At 50.1% G+C, this 14794-nt stretch overlaps 1 protein-coding gene, 1 pseudogene and 1 gene segment (V, D, J or C); all 3 read right to left on the bottom strand.

Moving 5' to 3' along the window:
• Positions 1 to 3812, bottom strand: part of LOC149997096 (immunoglobulin lambda-1 light chain-like) — a 72997-nt gene extending 69185 nt beyond the window's left edge. Inside the window, exons 1-2 of the mRNA XM_090292377.1 lie at positions 3728 to 3812; positions 3053 to 3350 (exon numbers count right to left, since the gene is read on the bottom strand). Of these exons, the coding sequence (XP_090148503.1) occupies positions 3053 to 3350; positions 3728 to 3773 (344 nt within the window). The 5' untranslated portion in view covers positions 3774 to 3812. The remainder of the gene's footprint in view (positions 1 to 3052; positions 3351 to 3727) is intronic.
• LOC149997095 (immunoglobulin lambda variable 3-16-like) overlaps positions 1 to 13075 on the bottom strand; it is a 73446-nt gene extending 60371 nt beyond the window's left edge. Inside the window, 2 exon segments of the V gene segment in view lie at positions 12550 to 12841; positions 12993 to 13075. Coding sequence covers positions 12550 to 12841; positions 12993 to 13038 — 338 coding nt within the window.
• Positions 1299 to 1907, bottom strand: LOC149997097 (glutathione S-transferase Mu 1 pseudogene; annotated as a pseudogene).
• Positions 13076 to 14794: the final 1719 nt, after the last annotated feature.

The following is a 14794-nucleotide window of genomic DNA, read 5'->3' as shown; positions in this document are numbered from 1 at the left end:
GAGCCTCCCTGGTAGGGCAGGTGGAACAGGGAGTGAGAAGCTTTTGGGACCTCACAGAGGTGGTGAGCACCTAGAGGACAACTGTCTGACAGCAGACTTGTTGTTGCAGGAGAAACACAGGCTCCTGTCTGTCATGTCTCTTATTGTCATGTGTATGTTCTGCATTAAGAAGACATTCCTGAGTAATGAGAGATGTAATCAGCACACATCAATCACTCAATAGATCAATAAAAATAATCATAGAGAAATAGTTGTGCAGCTGTTGGTGTATTCACATAATTATTTGAGATCAGGCAAAAGGTGACAGGCAGGTTCTGTGTGGTGAGAGGCTGGAGAGGTCTCTCTGGAGGTGACCTGGGAGCTGTTGTCAGGAAGGGAAAAGGAACCAGAAGGATGAAGTGAGTTTGGGGACAGCAGGGTGAGTGCCCTGTGGGGTGGGTCTTGTTTGTCTGAGGGTGAAGGGCAGTTAGAAACTAAGGTGCTCATCATACAAAACCAGATCAGTCCAAAGTGGCGTTATGTTGCTATTGTGGCTTATATTTTCTTGTTTCCAATCAGGAAATACTGAAGAGAAGCCAGATTTCGTGAAAACTTTTTTTTTGGTGAGCAACACTTGTATTTCTATATATATTTTTTGCCTGCTATTCTAGTTTATTCTAGGTTATTCTAGATTCATTAAAGTCATTGCAAACACTGGGATCCTTTGTCAGCTGGGTTTATACTTTCTCAGGTGGGGCCACAGCAGCTTGGAGTCTGGTGCTAATTTCCCAACCCTGGGGCCCAGCTTGCAGGCCCCCCGGCAGAGGGCTTGTGACTTTCGTCTACAGCTCTGTTTGGAGCCCAGGTGGCCGTGACATCTTTGCAGGAAAGTGTTGATTGGATGACAGACAATGGAGCTGTTCCCGGGGTTGGATCTGGAACACCTGTGCTTCTCACAATGCCAGATAGGCACTTGGGGATTCAGTGAAACACTTGGACACAGGTCCATCCTGTCTCAACTTGCTGTCATTTGCAGTTTTTTTTTTTTTTGTGTGTGTGTGTCCCATTGACTTTAATGCAAGAGGATTCACATGGGAGGGGTAGAATCATCGCTGCCAAAAAGTGGGGGCTGCAGCTGTAGAGGACCTGGATGAAAGGGGGCTTAGGAGGCAGAAAAGGGGCCAAAACAAGGCAGTGGGTGAGGATGGGGGCGACGAAGAGAAAGGCGTTAAAAGAAGAAAAAAGAACGAGAGCAGATGGTGCTAATAATGCGGGAATGTCCAGCTGTGCTTCTCCCTCCCATCCCCGCACTCACAGGCCTACCTGTTGCCCCACATGGCAGCCTTGGAGTACACAGGGCCTCATGGAGGCGGAGATCTGCTTCAGGCCCTCTACTTGGGGAATGAAGGCCTTCAGGTTCGGGAGCGCATCCAGGCACTTGGGCTCAAATATACGCAGCACATCTAGGACATCGTAAGCCAGGAAATCCACATAAGTCAGCTTGTCCCCTGGAGACCAAGACCACTTCCCTTGAAACTGAGAGAAAAGCTTCAACTTTTCAGGGAGAAGCTTCAAAAAGTCAGGCTTCAGTTTCTCAAAGTCAGGGTTGTAGCTCGTCCTGATGTGGTACATTCAGATGTGCATAATCTCGTTCTCCAAGCTGTCCGTGCAAATCTCCTCCTCTCCGTCTCCCCACGGAGGCTGTGCTGGCAGGCTATGGGGCGGAGGATGGCGCTGCCCCGTCAATTAAGTGGGCAGGTTGGGGACGTCTAGGCCCAGCCTGAATTTTTCACTCAGCCACTGGCTTCTGTCATCGTCAGAAGCGTCCCTCATTGTGTGCTTCTCCTACTCGTAGTTCGAGTCTGTGCACTCCAGGGCCAGGTGGGTGGCGTGGGCCAGCCCGTGGGTACCCAGTAGCCCAAAGTCATGGCCAAGGTGCTGGTTTTTGCACATTGAGTGGTGGGGCTTTTTCTAGGCTGGGTTTAAAATCTGTGGTCTGTCCCAAAGAAGGGGAGGGGCCTACACTTTGTATGATGTCACCAGGCAGACCTCAATTTGGGGCTGAGTTTCCCTCCACTGGGACCCAGATCTTCTGACCAGTCAACCTGAGTGAGTTGGGAGCTTCCTCTGCAGGATGGACACAGGGACTGTGTGCCTGTGTGCTGACTCTGGGGACTGTCCCCTTAGTGTCCTTGGGTGGGGCCTTCCTCAGCCTGAGGTGCTTCCCTCCCACATGTGCTCACGGTCTCGCAGGAGCATTTGCAGATGCCCTGAGTGTGGTCTCTGTGCAGCTCTCTCCTCTTCACTACCCTTCCCTGCAGATTGTTTTTTACCGTTTGGGGCCCTGGAAACGCACTGTGACAAGGAGCATCTCATGCAGTGAGGTGTCAGGTGACCTCTCTGGGATGAAAGGGAAGCCAGACCTGGCTGGAACTGCAAAGCGATGACACCTGAGGGCTCAGCTGGAGGCTGCTGGGTCCTTGTGAACTGAGGCAGGGACTGGGTGTTGTGGCATCGGACGGTCAGGGGGCCTCACACTCAGGGAAACAGAATGACCTTGAGGGAGGCAATTTCCTGCCACATCAGAACTTCCCTGTGAGGGCACAGCTGTATCAACCAGAGGATCCAGCAGAGTGCTGGGTGCTCACACTAGTCGGCTCATTTAGAGTCCTGGGCTGCACGGGGCCTGCGGCTTGAGGAGCTGGGCTGAGCTGGGACGGTCTGGGGATTAGCCCAGAACGTTTGTTCAGGAGCGGCCCAGTCACCATGATGTAGAAATTCAAGGACCATTCCTTCTGGACACAGGGCTCTGTCAGTCTGTCCTTTTCTCAGGCCCTCTTTCCAGAAGTGACACTGTGGCACAGACACACCAGGCCACCCTGGTCCTGCCAGACCTGAGTCCACTGCTGTCCCGCCCTCTGCACAGCTGCCTGAGGCTGGTAGGACGGGCCACGTGAGACCTGGGAAATGGGACCAAGGCCAATGGCTTTGTTTACAGTCCTTGTGGGGCCTGAGGAGATTGTGACACCGACGGAGGTTTTTGTCTCACTTTCCCGTCTGCCTGTCACTGTGAGTGTTACTACTTCTCACGCATACTGCACAGTAATAGACAGCCTCGTCCTCGGCCTGGGCCCCGCTGATGGTCAAGGTGGCCGTGTTCCCCGAGTTGGCACCAGAGAATCGGTCAGGGATCCCTGAGGGCCAATCGTTATCATCATAGATGACAGTGACAGGGGCTTGGCCAGGCTTCTGCTGGTGCCAGGAAGCATAGTTACTTCCCATGCTGTCTCCCCCACAGGTGATCGTGGCCGTCTGCCCTGGGCTCACGGATACCGAGGATGGCTGAGTCACCTCATAGGAGGCCACAGAGCCTGCAAAAGAGATAAAGAGATGTTGGCTTAAGGATGAAGGACCCTTCCCAGGAGACCCCTGCCTGCCGGTCCTGGCACAGGTTACAGGGACTCTCTGGGCCATCAGTTTCCTCCCCAGTGGCTGATGGGTCTGGCTGGTCCATAAAGAGTCTGAACAAAGGAGGATGCACTCATGCCCCTCTCTCCTGGCTCAAGGAACCGTTCAGGCTCACAAAGAGCTAGTGAGCACAGTGGGAGTTCAGCCCCGACAGCTTCTCCTCTGCAGCAGAATTATGGGCATTGGGTCCCCCCACTCAGCCCATGGCAGTGCTCAGAGTCAGAGTCAGGCTTATCCTGATCCCTGGGGCTGGGCGTGGGCATGAGCCTGGCCGCAGCACCTGTGCAGTGAGCGAGGAGGCCGAGGAGGAGAGGGGTCCAGGCCATGGTGGAGGTGTCCTGATCTTCTCCTTGAGGCCCGAGGCTGGGCTGGTTTCCCCCCAGATCTCTCTTATCCCCTTGCTGGAGGGAGAGCTGCTGGTATGCAAATTAGCCAGGGCTCCAGGGCTGCTGAGGTCTCTGATGTCAGAGAAAGACTCAGACCAGGGGCCCTTGGACCCCTCCCTCAGCTTAGGGGATTCTTCTTCTTTTCCTCTCCCACACCTTGGGCTCCATCCTTTTCTCTAATTCATACCAGCTCCTGGCCGACCAGACTGTGGCAGAGCTCAGAGGTGGAGTCGGTCTGTGTTTTCCAGGGAAACTGAGTCCTAAGATCAGTGTCACGCTGTCCAGGGGCAGCAAGAAGTGCACTGTGCTGATGCTGAGGTTGCCCAGGGTCCCAGACCTTTTTTAATTTTAATTTTATGATTTTGCTCAGAAACAAGGTGGTTCCAGAGCTCAGGAATGTCTCATGCGTAATCGTATTTAGGTTGAATTCAGATGTTGGATCTGGTTCTGACTCCACTTTTGGGGGCTTTACATTAAGAAATCCTCTGTCTTCCATGACCCTTTGCAGATACCCTCCTCACCCCCTTCCTATAGGTGATACCAAGAGGCTTAGTCGAGTAGAGAATCCAACCCTAATTCCGACTCCTGAGTGGCAAGCCAGAGGTAGGCCCTTCCCTTGCCAAGGGCACTTTAAGATTATAGAGACTCATGGTGCTGCTAGTTTCTGCTTTGGAGCATGTGCTCCAGGGCCAGGTCAGAGGTGCAGTGCCTCAGTTTTTCTGCACAGAGGTCAGGGTCAGGGACAGACCCAGTGCTCAGACAAACTGACTGAGCATACGGGAATGAGAACTGGCTGTGAATTCTAAGAGGGCTCAGTGATTTCATTACAATGAAGCTGTGTTCATACCCTGAGGATTTGGGAAAGACGGCAACATCTACAAGAGCAGGAGATGAGAGTGTCATAGCCTGGGGAATTTGTACATCAGTGTCAAGGAGGATACTTTGTCAAAAGCCACCTTTTTTTTTTTCAGGAGTAAAGTCATGGCTACTAACCGCTCTGAGTGTTAGAACCCCTGATGGAAGGAAGGCCTACCCAGTCTCCAGGGGGCTTTGCCATTTGACTCTCTGCTTCCCCCTGGTGGCTGCTCCCCACACTGGCTGTGGAGGTACAGGGGTATCCTCTGTCCAGGTGGGTATTCAGAAACCCCTGGTGAGGACCTGATTCTCTAATCCACGCACTACAGTCCTCACGGTAGAAATTGCTCTTCTCTACATGGTCCCTGCCTGCTTTAAACCAAGCACGAGGGTCTGATTACCGAGAAAAAGATGAACATAGTCATTTGGAGTAGGAGAAGGTAGGTTCAACCTGAGGCATCCCTGTACCTGTCCTGGGCTTGACACTGGGGGACAGAAGACTGAGGGACTGGATCTCCCTGATGCCAGCTGTGGGGACAGAGACAGCACAGGATGGTGGAAGCTACTTTACCAAAGACAGAGGCAGGAGGACATCCAGCTAACAAACATTGATTTAGACCCACTTTGGTCTGGCACTTTCGAAACTGGGAATTCCATTCATACAACCAGGCTCAGTCCCTGCTTGAAGGGAGTGTTGTCTTGCTGGTGGGCAGTGCAGTGACACACGGGTGAGCAGGTGCAGCAGACCTCCCACCACCTTGTAGCTGTGCATTGTCTTCTGTGTTTCTTTTAAAGATTTTATTTATTTATTTTTAGAGAGAAGAGAATGGAGGGAGAAAGAGAGGGAGAGAAACATCAAGGTGTGGTTGCCTCTGGTGCGCCCCCAACTGGGGGCCTGGACCGCAACCCAGGCATGTGCCCTGACTGGAAATTTAACTGGTGGCCCTTTGGTTTACAGGCCGGTGCTCTGTCCACCTAGCCACACCAACCAGTGCTCTGTGATTATTTTAAAGCCAGACCTTTTCTTACATTGTCTTTTTGTTCCTGAGCAGTAAGTGCTGAATAGGGTCCTGTTGTGAGAGACTCATGATAAAAGTGATAAGTTACTTAAACAAGGCGGCTGGTGAGTGAAGTAGCTCTAGGGCTCTAGTGGTCTCTGTCAGCCACCAAACCTCACCCTTACAAGGAAGGCCTCCAGAGTGAGAAATCAAACCTAAGGACAACCAGTCAGGAAGAGCCAACTAGCTTAAGCTACAGCCAGTCAAGTAATTTCCTCCTTCGCTTCTGCACCTTTCTCTCTTTCCCCGCCTCCTGCTGGCACAGTGCTCCCGACCCCTGGGGTTTGCCATGCCCTGATTTGAATGCATTTTTTGTTTAAATGAACCTCAATTTTTAAATATATGCATTTGTTTATCTTTTACAGTATGTTTTCAATGTTTCTTCTAAATCTGTATGATGTACTTTTCACTTTCTTAAAAAATTTTCTTTCAAAGTGTAAGCTTTTTAATTATACTGACGTCCAATTTAAAAAAAATTTTTCTTGATATGGTTAAATACCCATGCTAAAGTCAAGGTCCTAAATGTTTTTCTCTATTTAATTTTTTCGGGAAGTTTACACTTTTAGTCACTGTGTTAAGGTTGTTGACCCACCTTGAGTCAATTACTGTATATGATGTGAGTAGGGTTTTAACTTCATTCTTTTGATGGTGATATCATAGTTTCTGTGAAATCTAGGGTAGGAAGGACCCTGAGCCCAGGTCTCCATCATTCCCAGGCCTTAGACAGCCCCTTAGGATGTAGGGACAACTTATCCAAGAAACCTGATGACCTCAGTTCCTGTGGACTCTGCCAGGCAGGTCCTGTCAAGGAGAAGATCAGTTCTAGAGGGACCACATCATTTCAGACAGCTCTCTTTTGTGAGTCACGGGTGATGACATCTGAGACCACTGTGCTATACATGGCTTCCTAATTCTTTCCTTCCTACTCCAAGCCAGACAACACCCTTTGTAGATCGGAACAGCTGCCTTTCTCAGTTTTCATCAGCATAAACTAGTCCCAGAGAGAACACAGAACCTACTCAGAGTCCCTTAGCATTGGGGTGGGGGAACCCAGGAGGACACCTGACCCTGAGGCCTGACCTACAGCTTCTCAGCTGGCTGATGACAGTGAGCAGCTGGCCAGGGCAAGGAGGTTTGTGTACCACTTCCCCATCAGCCTGTGTCACCGTGAGCCAATGCCAGCTGCTCCCACTGCCATCACTTACTGCACAGTAATAGTCAGCCTCGTCCTTGGCTTGGGCCCCGCTGATGGTCAGGGTGGCCGTGTTCCCTGAGTTGGCACCAGAGAATCGGTCAGAGATCCCTGAGGGCCGATCATCATCATTATAGATGACGGTTACAGGGGCCTGGCCGGGCTTCTGCTGGTGCCAGTCAACAATTTTACTTCCAATGCTGTCTCCCCCACAGGTGATCCTGGCCGTCTGTCCCAGGCTCACGGAAACTGAGGATGGCTGAGTCAGCTCATAGGAGGCCGCAGAGCCTGAAAGAGAGGAAAGGAGAGGTTGGCATAAAAATGAATGACGCTTCCCAGGAGATCCCTTCCTGCCCATCCTGGAATGAGCTACAGGGACTCTCTGGGCCATGAGTGTCAGCCCCAGTGGCCCATGGTTCTGGCTGGTCCATGAAGCCTCTGAACAATTGAGGACCCCCTTATGCCCCTTTCTACTAGTAAGCACAGCCCCTCAGGCTCACACAGAGCCAGGGACACAGTGGGAGTTCAGCCCCCACGGCCACTGAGCATGCGGCAGAGTAAGGGGCATCGCTCCCTGGTGAGCAGGACCCTGTGAGCTCAGAGTCTGGGTCAGGCCTGTCAGGACCCCTGGAGTGAGGGTGGGCGTGAGCCTGGGTGCAGCACCTGTGCAGTGAGCGAGGAGGCCGAGGAGGAGAGGGGTCCAGGCCATGGTGGAGGTGCCCCGATCTGCTCCCTGAGGCCCAAGGCTGGGCTGGTTTCCCCCCAGGCCTCTCTTATCCCCTTGCTGGAGGGAGAGCTGCTGGTATGCAAATCAGCCAGGGCTCAGGGTGCTGCCCTGGGAGCTCTGTGGTTCCTGAGAGGGGCTCAGCCCCAGAGACACAGGAAAGGGAGGTGCGGTCCCTGCAGACCCCACCTCAGCCCAGGAGATTCTGGTTCCTCCTCTGGTGCCATTGCCTGGGGCTGACATCCGCACCCCAGTCTCATGGCCTCACTCCTGGGCTGGCCTGGCCACAGCTGAGCTCAGATGTGATATCTGTCTGCATGTTCTGAACCCATTATAGAGCGTTAACTATAGAGGTGACAATAGGATCTTTAGATCACAACAATGTCCCACCCCAGCACAGTTTGTGAGCATCAAGGCCTGAATAAATTCCCATGTTGCTAAAGGCACATGGAGTAGTTAGAAGACCCTGAGGTGCTGTAAGCTCCTGTGCTTGGTTATAGCTCCTGGGGCAGGTTATAGATGCTGTGCCTGAGTGTCCCTAGTGTGCACTAGTGCCAGGGACAGCTCTAGTGCTTGAAAAAGGCTTGAAAGTCACAGAGTCTTAGCACAAATGGAGGGGGCGGGAGAGCTATGAATTACCTAGAGCTGTGATAGGAAAGTGGGCAAATTCTACAAAAACCCAATCAGAGAGACACTGAGTCAGAAAGTTACATCAGTGTCAAAGTGATGGTGTAGGAAACTTACTGCTTTCTCCACAGTGTGAGGAGGTGTTTAATCCCCCTGTTTTAGCACAATTATATTATTATAATTATTAATAAGGGAACAGAAGATTCAAAATTAATCCCTTGCATGTTTCAATTCCAAGGGCCTAGACCCTCCCAGTCTCTAGGAGGCTTTACCGGGTGGTCTTTGCTGCCGCCTGGTGGCCACTCCACACTGGCTGCTGGAGGAACAGGTGTGTCCTCTGTCAGGTGCAGATACTGGACCTAATGCTCAGGTGGTAACTCCCTGATCCATGAACTGTTGGTCCCAGGGGAGGAACTGCTGTTCTCTAGATAACCACGGCCTGTCTGAAGTCCAGGCACAAGAAGCTCAGATCACCCATAAACATATGAACCGGTTCATTTAGAGAAGGACCGAGAGGGGCCCAGCTGAAGCAAACTACACATATCTGTGGGGCTGCGGTGTCCATGGGGGTGGTTCTGGGGACACAGGACTCAGGGACTGCCTCTCACTGGTCCCCTCCACTGGAACAGGGTCAAAACAGAGTGGTAGAGGCTTTTGCTTCAAAACTGTGACAGAGGACCACTCCCCCAGCAAACATTGATTCTGACCCATTTTCTCTGGCAGATGTTCCATCCTGGGTAATAAGTGTGAACAAGACATGGTCCCTTCTCACTGATTCCAACGTGCAAATGAGAGCGCACAGGGGACACTTGTTTGGGTGACACAACAGACAGTCACTACCACCTTCTACTTGTATCTTGTCTTCCAACCTCTTTTAAAAGCTCTTCTCAGACACTTTTGGCCGGTATTGCTTCTGTGGCCCAGGCTGACCCATAGGTGTGTGAACCAGCTGGTTGTCTCCCTAAGAACTTTAGCCCGTGTGAAGGAGAGAAACAGACGAGGCTAATGCAGCTCCTGCCCTCACGAAGCCGGTGTGACGGCTGGAGCTGCAGCAGCTGCCCTGCGTTCTGTCGGTAACAGAGTGAAAGCAGAGTCACCCTGGTAGGGCAGGTGGAACAGGGAGTGAGAAGCCTTTGGGACCTCACAGAGGCGGTGAGCACCGGGAGGACAACCGTTTGACTGCAGTCTTGTTGTTGCAGGAGAAACACAGGTTCCTGTCTGTCATGTCTCTTATTGTTATGTAAATGTTTTACATTAAAAAGAAATTCCTGAATAATGAAGGAAACAATCACCACAAATCAATCACTCAATAGATCAATGAAAATAATTATAGGGAAATAATTGTGCAGCTGTTGGTGTATTTAGACAACTAGTTGAGGTCAGGCAAAATTTGACAGGCAGTTGCTGTGTGGTGAGAGGCTGGAGGGGTCTCTCTGAAGATGACATTTGAGTTGTCGTCAGGATGTCAGGATGGGAAGGGGAACCAGTAAGAAGTGAGTTTCGGGACAGCAGGGTCAGTGCCCTGTGGGGCGGGTCTAGTTTGTTTGAGGCTGAAGGACAGTGAGAAGCTAAGGTGTTTATCATACAAATCAGTCAGTCCAATGTGGCGTAAATCTCTAACATTAGGGGATGTGGTACAGGGTTGGACATCACACTGAGCACACACACCTGGCCCAGGAGTCAGAGGAGCTGAAGGAGGATCCGGGGGAAGGAGGAGCCACGGCAATGTGACCACTGTCCTGTGTCAGCAGGTGAGTGAGCAGCTGAACCACAAGGACTGTCACTACTCAGGGGCTGCTGCGTCCCTTTGGGTTGCACAGTAATTCACACAGGACTTCTCTTGTGATTCCGAGAATTCTGACAACACATCACTCCTGCTGCCTGAGTATGAACCTGTGAGAAAAGATCACATTAGACCTGAACTAGGTTTGAATGAGCCATGTCAGTTTATTATAACTTGTTCTTATTTCTCTCAACTGTTTGAGGTAAGATTGTCATCTTTGCTTTAACATACGCCATAAACCACAACATATATTATCATTCTGTTTTTAGCTTAAACAGTCATATCTTTTACAGAATTTAATATGGCAAAAGTGTTTAACCCTGACTGATGTGGCTTAGTTGGTTGGAGCCTTGTCCCTTAAAGCAAAGGGTTGTGGGTTCTATTCCCAGCCAGGGCACATGCCTGGGTTTCAGGTTTGATCCCTGGTCAGGGAGTGTTTGAGAGGCAACTGAACAATATTTTTCTCTTCCATTGATGTTTCTTTTCTTCTCTTTCTCCCTCTTTTCCTCTTTCTCTAAAATAAGTAAGCAAGAACTTGAGTGAGGATTTTTTTTAAAAGTCTCTGTTTATCCACATAGTCACTATATTGGATGGTTTCATTTCTCTGTGCAGGGTCCCGTTTCTCTCTGTCTGATTGTGTCCTCTGTTCCTTCTGGTCCTGAGGGTTTGTAGGTGATCAACTCTCTAAGGTTTGTCCCTCTGAGGAAGTTTTACTTTGCTTTCTTTTTTTAAAGACACTTCACTGGGTAAGACTGAAAGTGTTTTGTGCCTGTGTGCTGCTGCTCTCAGTATCTAAAGGCCCTGCTCTGCACTCCCTCATTTGCTCTGACCCTCCCGCTGCTGCTTCGCTATAGAACATGTCCCGTTTCTCTGAGGTTTTTATAATTTTCTCATCAACACTGGTTTTGAGGAATTTGGTTCTGATGTGTGTTGTTGTTTCCTATGTAGTTTTTGGTGTTTAGGGTTTGTCGAGGATTTTGGATTTGTGGGATCCCAGGTTTCACCAATATTAGAACCTATTTGGTCAGTATTTCCTCAAATATTTTTCTACCTCCCCCCAAAACATTTCTGCTACAAAGAGTGTGTTTACATGCATATCAGCTCCTTCAGGCTGTCCCACAGCACACTGACACTTCTGTTTATTCTTTCAGTGTCTTTTTTGTCTGTGGTTTCATCTCTTTTCTATAGTTTCTCATCTGCATCACCTGTTCCCTGACCTTTTCCTTTGTGGTGATTCACTCCCTGTCATCGCATCATTTTATCTCAGATGCTGTAGTGTCTGCACCTGGGTGTTCACCTGGGTGGGGATCTTTGTCTTCGTCGTCTGCAATTACCATGCTCAAGCTTTCTCTTATACACCAGAACACATGGATACAAATATTCTTAAAATTCTTGACTACAAATTCCACCCTCTGAGAAATTTCATGGCAAATCTGATTGATTGATTATGTTGCTTACTATTGCTCGTAATTTTTTGCTTCCAAACAGGAAATATTGATGTGAAGCCAGACATGGTGGATATTTCCTGGTTGGTAAACAATACTTGCATTTCTACATGTATATTTTATCTGCTATTCTAGGTTATTCTAGAATCATTAAAGTTAATGCAAACACTAGGATCCTTTGTCAGCTGGGTTACACTTTCTTAGGTGGGACCACAGCAGTGTCTCCTCTCTGACTGCAGGACAAGATCGACTTAAAATGTTGTAAGCTTGGCAAGCGCTCTGGTGTCTCTGCATGTCCCTCTGGCCTCTGAAAGTCTCCAAACTCACTGTGGTGTCAGAACCATGAACACTGGCCACTCCCTGGAAGCACACAGGGAGGTGGGGAAACCTCATGGGTTGAGTTGAGGGTGATCTTTCTGGCAGTAAATGTGAGGGGCACAACCGGGTGACCTGTAATGTGGAGACAGATGAGGACCGAGATCAGAGGCCCTACAAGTTCATCCTGCACTGAGGCAGGGCTTTGGGATCCTACCCTCAGACAGTTATTTGATCTGAGCCACACTCTGAGAGGAGCTGACCTTGTGGGGGAGGCAGTTTTCTCTACCAACGACACTTCCCAGTGAGGCAGCCCTGTGAGCTGCCAGGACCCAGCTGGGTAGTTCTGGAGAAACATCCAGGACAGTTGACCGTGAGGGGCCCAGTATCCATTAAAAGGATACTCAGATTTTGTTTGCACTGGTGTGTGTCTTGGTTTGTGTGTCCTTCCACTCATGCTCTCTGTATGTAGCCCACATGCAGGCCCAGGCAACACCAGCGCAGCCTGTCCTGTGAGAAGCACCCGCTGCTGTCCCGCCCTCTGCAGAGCATGTGAGGCTGGGAGAGGACAGCCTGAGGATCTGAAATCTGGGGACCTGGGCCAGACCTGTCATGGCTTTGTCTACGGTCCTATTCGGGCTGGTGGAGACTGTGACACAGATGGGGAAGAGGGTTTATGTCTCACTTCCCTGTCCGCCTGTGTCACTGTGAGGATCATTATCGGTCTCTGATGACTGACAGTAATAGTCAGCCTCATCCTCAGCCTGGGCTCCGCTGATGGTTAGGGTGGTTGTCTTCCCTGAGTTGGAGCCAGAGAATCGGTCAGGGATCCCTGAGGGCCGCTTGCTATCCTTATAAATGACCAGCACAGGGGCCTGGCCGGGCTTCTGCTGGTACCAACGAGTATATCTTTTATCCAGTAAATCTCCCGTGCAGGTGATCCTGGCAGTCCCTCCCAAAGCCACTGACACAGGAGGCGACTGGGTCAGCTCGTAGGAGGCCACAGAGCCTGTAAGAGAGGAGGGGAGAGGGGCTGAGGATACAGACCTGTTCCCAGTAGCTTCCACCTTGGGTCTGTGCCTCGACTGAACTCAGGGGTTGGGGAGGTCCAGCTGAGGGTCCTGTGGGGCTGAGCCTCAGGCAGGGCCTGTGAGGGTCACCTGTGCAGAGAGTCAGCAGGGGGAGCAGGAGAGGGGCCCAGGCCATGGTGGACGCCCCAGGCTCTGCCTCTGTGCCCACAGCTGGGGTTGGTCTCTGGGCCTCTCTTATCCTCTGCAAGGGGCTCCTCATGCAAATCTTCCTTCCTGCCTGTGGCCTTTTTGAGGGACTCCAGCTGGGCTCATGGAGGGTTGACAGTCAAAACCTTACTCCCAGACTCAGAACCAGTCTCCCCTGAGCTCTCTGGGGTGTTGAGGGAGACAGTGCTGACCCTGAACAGGCACCAGCACACCCACCTCTGTCTGGTCCCTGGGCCACCTCCTTAAGTTTGGGAACAATCCTCATTCATCCTCTCAAGTGATGCGATTAACCACAGGCAGGGCAAGCTTATAGGGACAGGGGTCATGCTGGTGTGTGACAGGCCACATTCCATGATCAGACACTTGAGACTGGTCATATACCTTCCAGGAAATTGGGTTCTTTCTCCCTTACCTATTGGAAGAAAATATAAGAGGTTTTTTGAAATCTAGAGCCCTGCAAAATACCTTGATGACACCAGGTGCACGATTCATTAAAGGACAGGTTAATTGGATGGACCACATTGGAGAATTCTGAAGTTATTATTTCGCTTTTCAGAACTGCCTAAAGAGGCAGAAAAGAACAAGAAACTGAGAGAAAATATTTGCAAATTAAATATCAAATGAAAAATTACTCTTAAGAGTATTAAAAGAACTCTTTAAAGAGTAAAAAGGTAACAAATGTAATAGAACACGTTTAGAAAATGGGCAATGGACAAGAACAGACCTGTCTGGAAAAGACAGAGAGACGGCAACAGGAACATAGAAAGACACTTGTCATTAGCCATAAGGAAGATGGAAGTCAAATAATGGAGATGTCACCACACACCTGTCAGAGTGGCTAAAGTGAAAAAAGTGACAGCCCTCAATGACGGCACGACCAGTGGTTACCATATGACCCAGCAGTCTAGGGCATTTATTTTAGACAAGTGGAACCTGATGTTCACAGAGAAACTACATACGCATATATGTTCATGGCACACATATGTGTAACATTCCAAGGTGAGAACAATCCAGATGTCTCTGCTGAGGCAGACAGTTAAATAGACTAGGACCCGCCCAGAACATGGAATTCCCCTCAGCCAGGAAACTCAATGTAGGGCGATTTGGAGGAATCTACAGGGGGTTATGTAAAGCAAAACATGCCAATCCCAGAGGGCCACCTACTATAAGATTTGATATTTTAAAGTTTCAATAGACCATTTGTGCAAAGAAATGTTTTAGAAATGAAGAACTACCTAGTGGTGCCAGGACTTAGGTTCAGGGGAGGGCACCTCGGAGGGAGGAGGCGGATGCTGTCATAAAAGGACCCCATGAGGGCCCCTTGGGGTGATGGGCGTGTTCTGTGCCTTGACGGCTGGGTGGTTACATGAATGGGCTGTGGGATACATGACATCCCTGAGAGAACACACACAGCATTGGAGGAGGAAATAATTAAAGGAAGAGTTAATGAAAAGAAACAAAGCATAAGATAGTGAAACTGAAGAATAAACACGACAGTAAAGGGACCAGAGAGAGAAGGTGGCGTCCTCAGCTCACTGTCCCTCTGGCACCTGCCCTGTCCCACTCTCATGAACTCCATGTGGCCTCCTGGGCAGGCTTTGGGACCTGTTTCAGCTGCTCATACTGGAGACTCTACTGGGAAGGCCACAGGCAAGACAAATCTTAATTTTCTTTTTTCTTTTTTAACAGCTGTATTGGGATAGAAGTGATATCACACAATAACT

Source organism: Furipterus horrens, unplaced genomic scaffold (assembly GCF_987537825.1).
Source record: "Furipterus horrens unplaced genomic scaffold, mFurHor1.1.pri manual_scaffold_11, whole genome shotgun sequence".
Classification (NCBI taxonomy): Eukaryota; Metazoa; Chordata; class Mammalia; order Chiroptera; family Furipteridae; genus Furipterus; species Furipterus horrens.
Note: the sequence above shows the minus strand (reverse complement) of the source record. Positions and strands in the feature narration are given on the sequence as shown.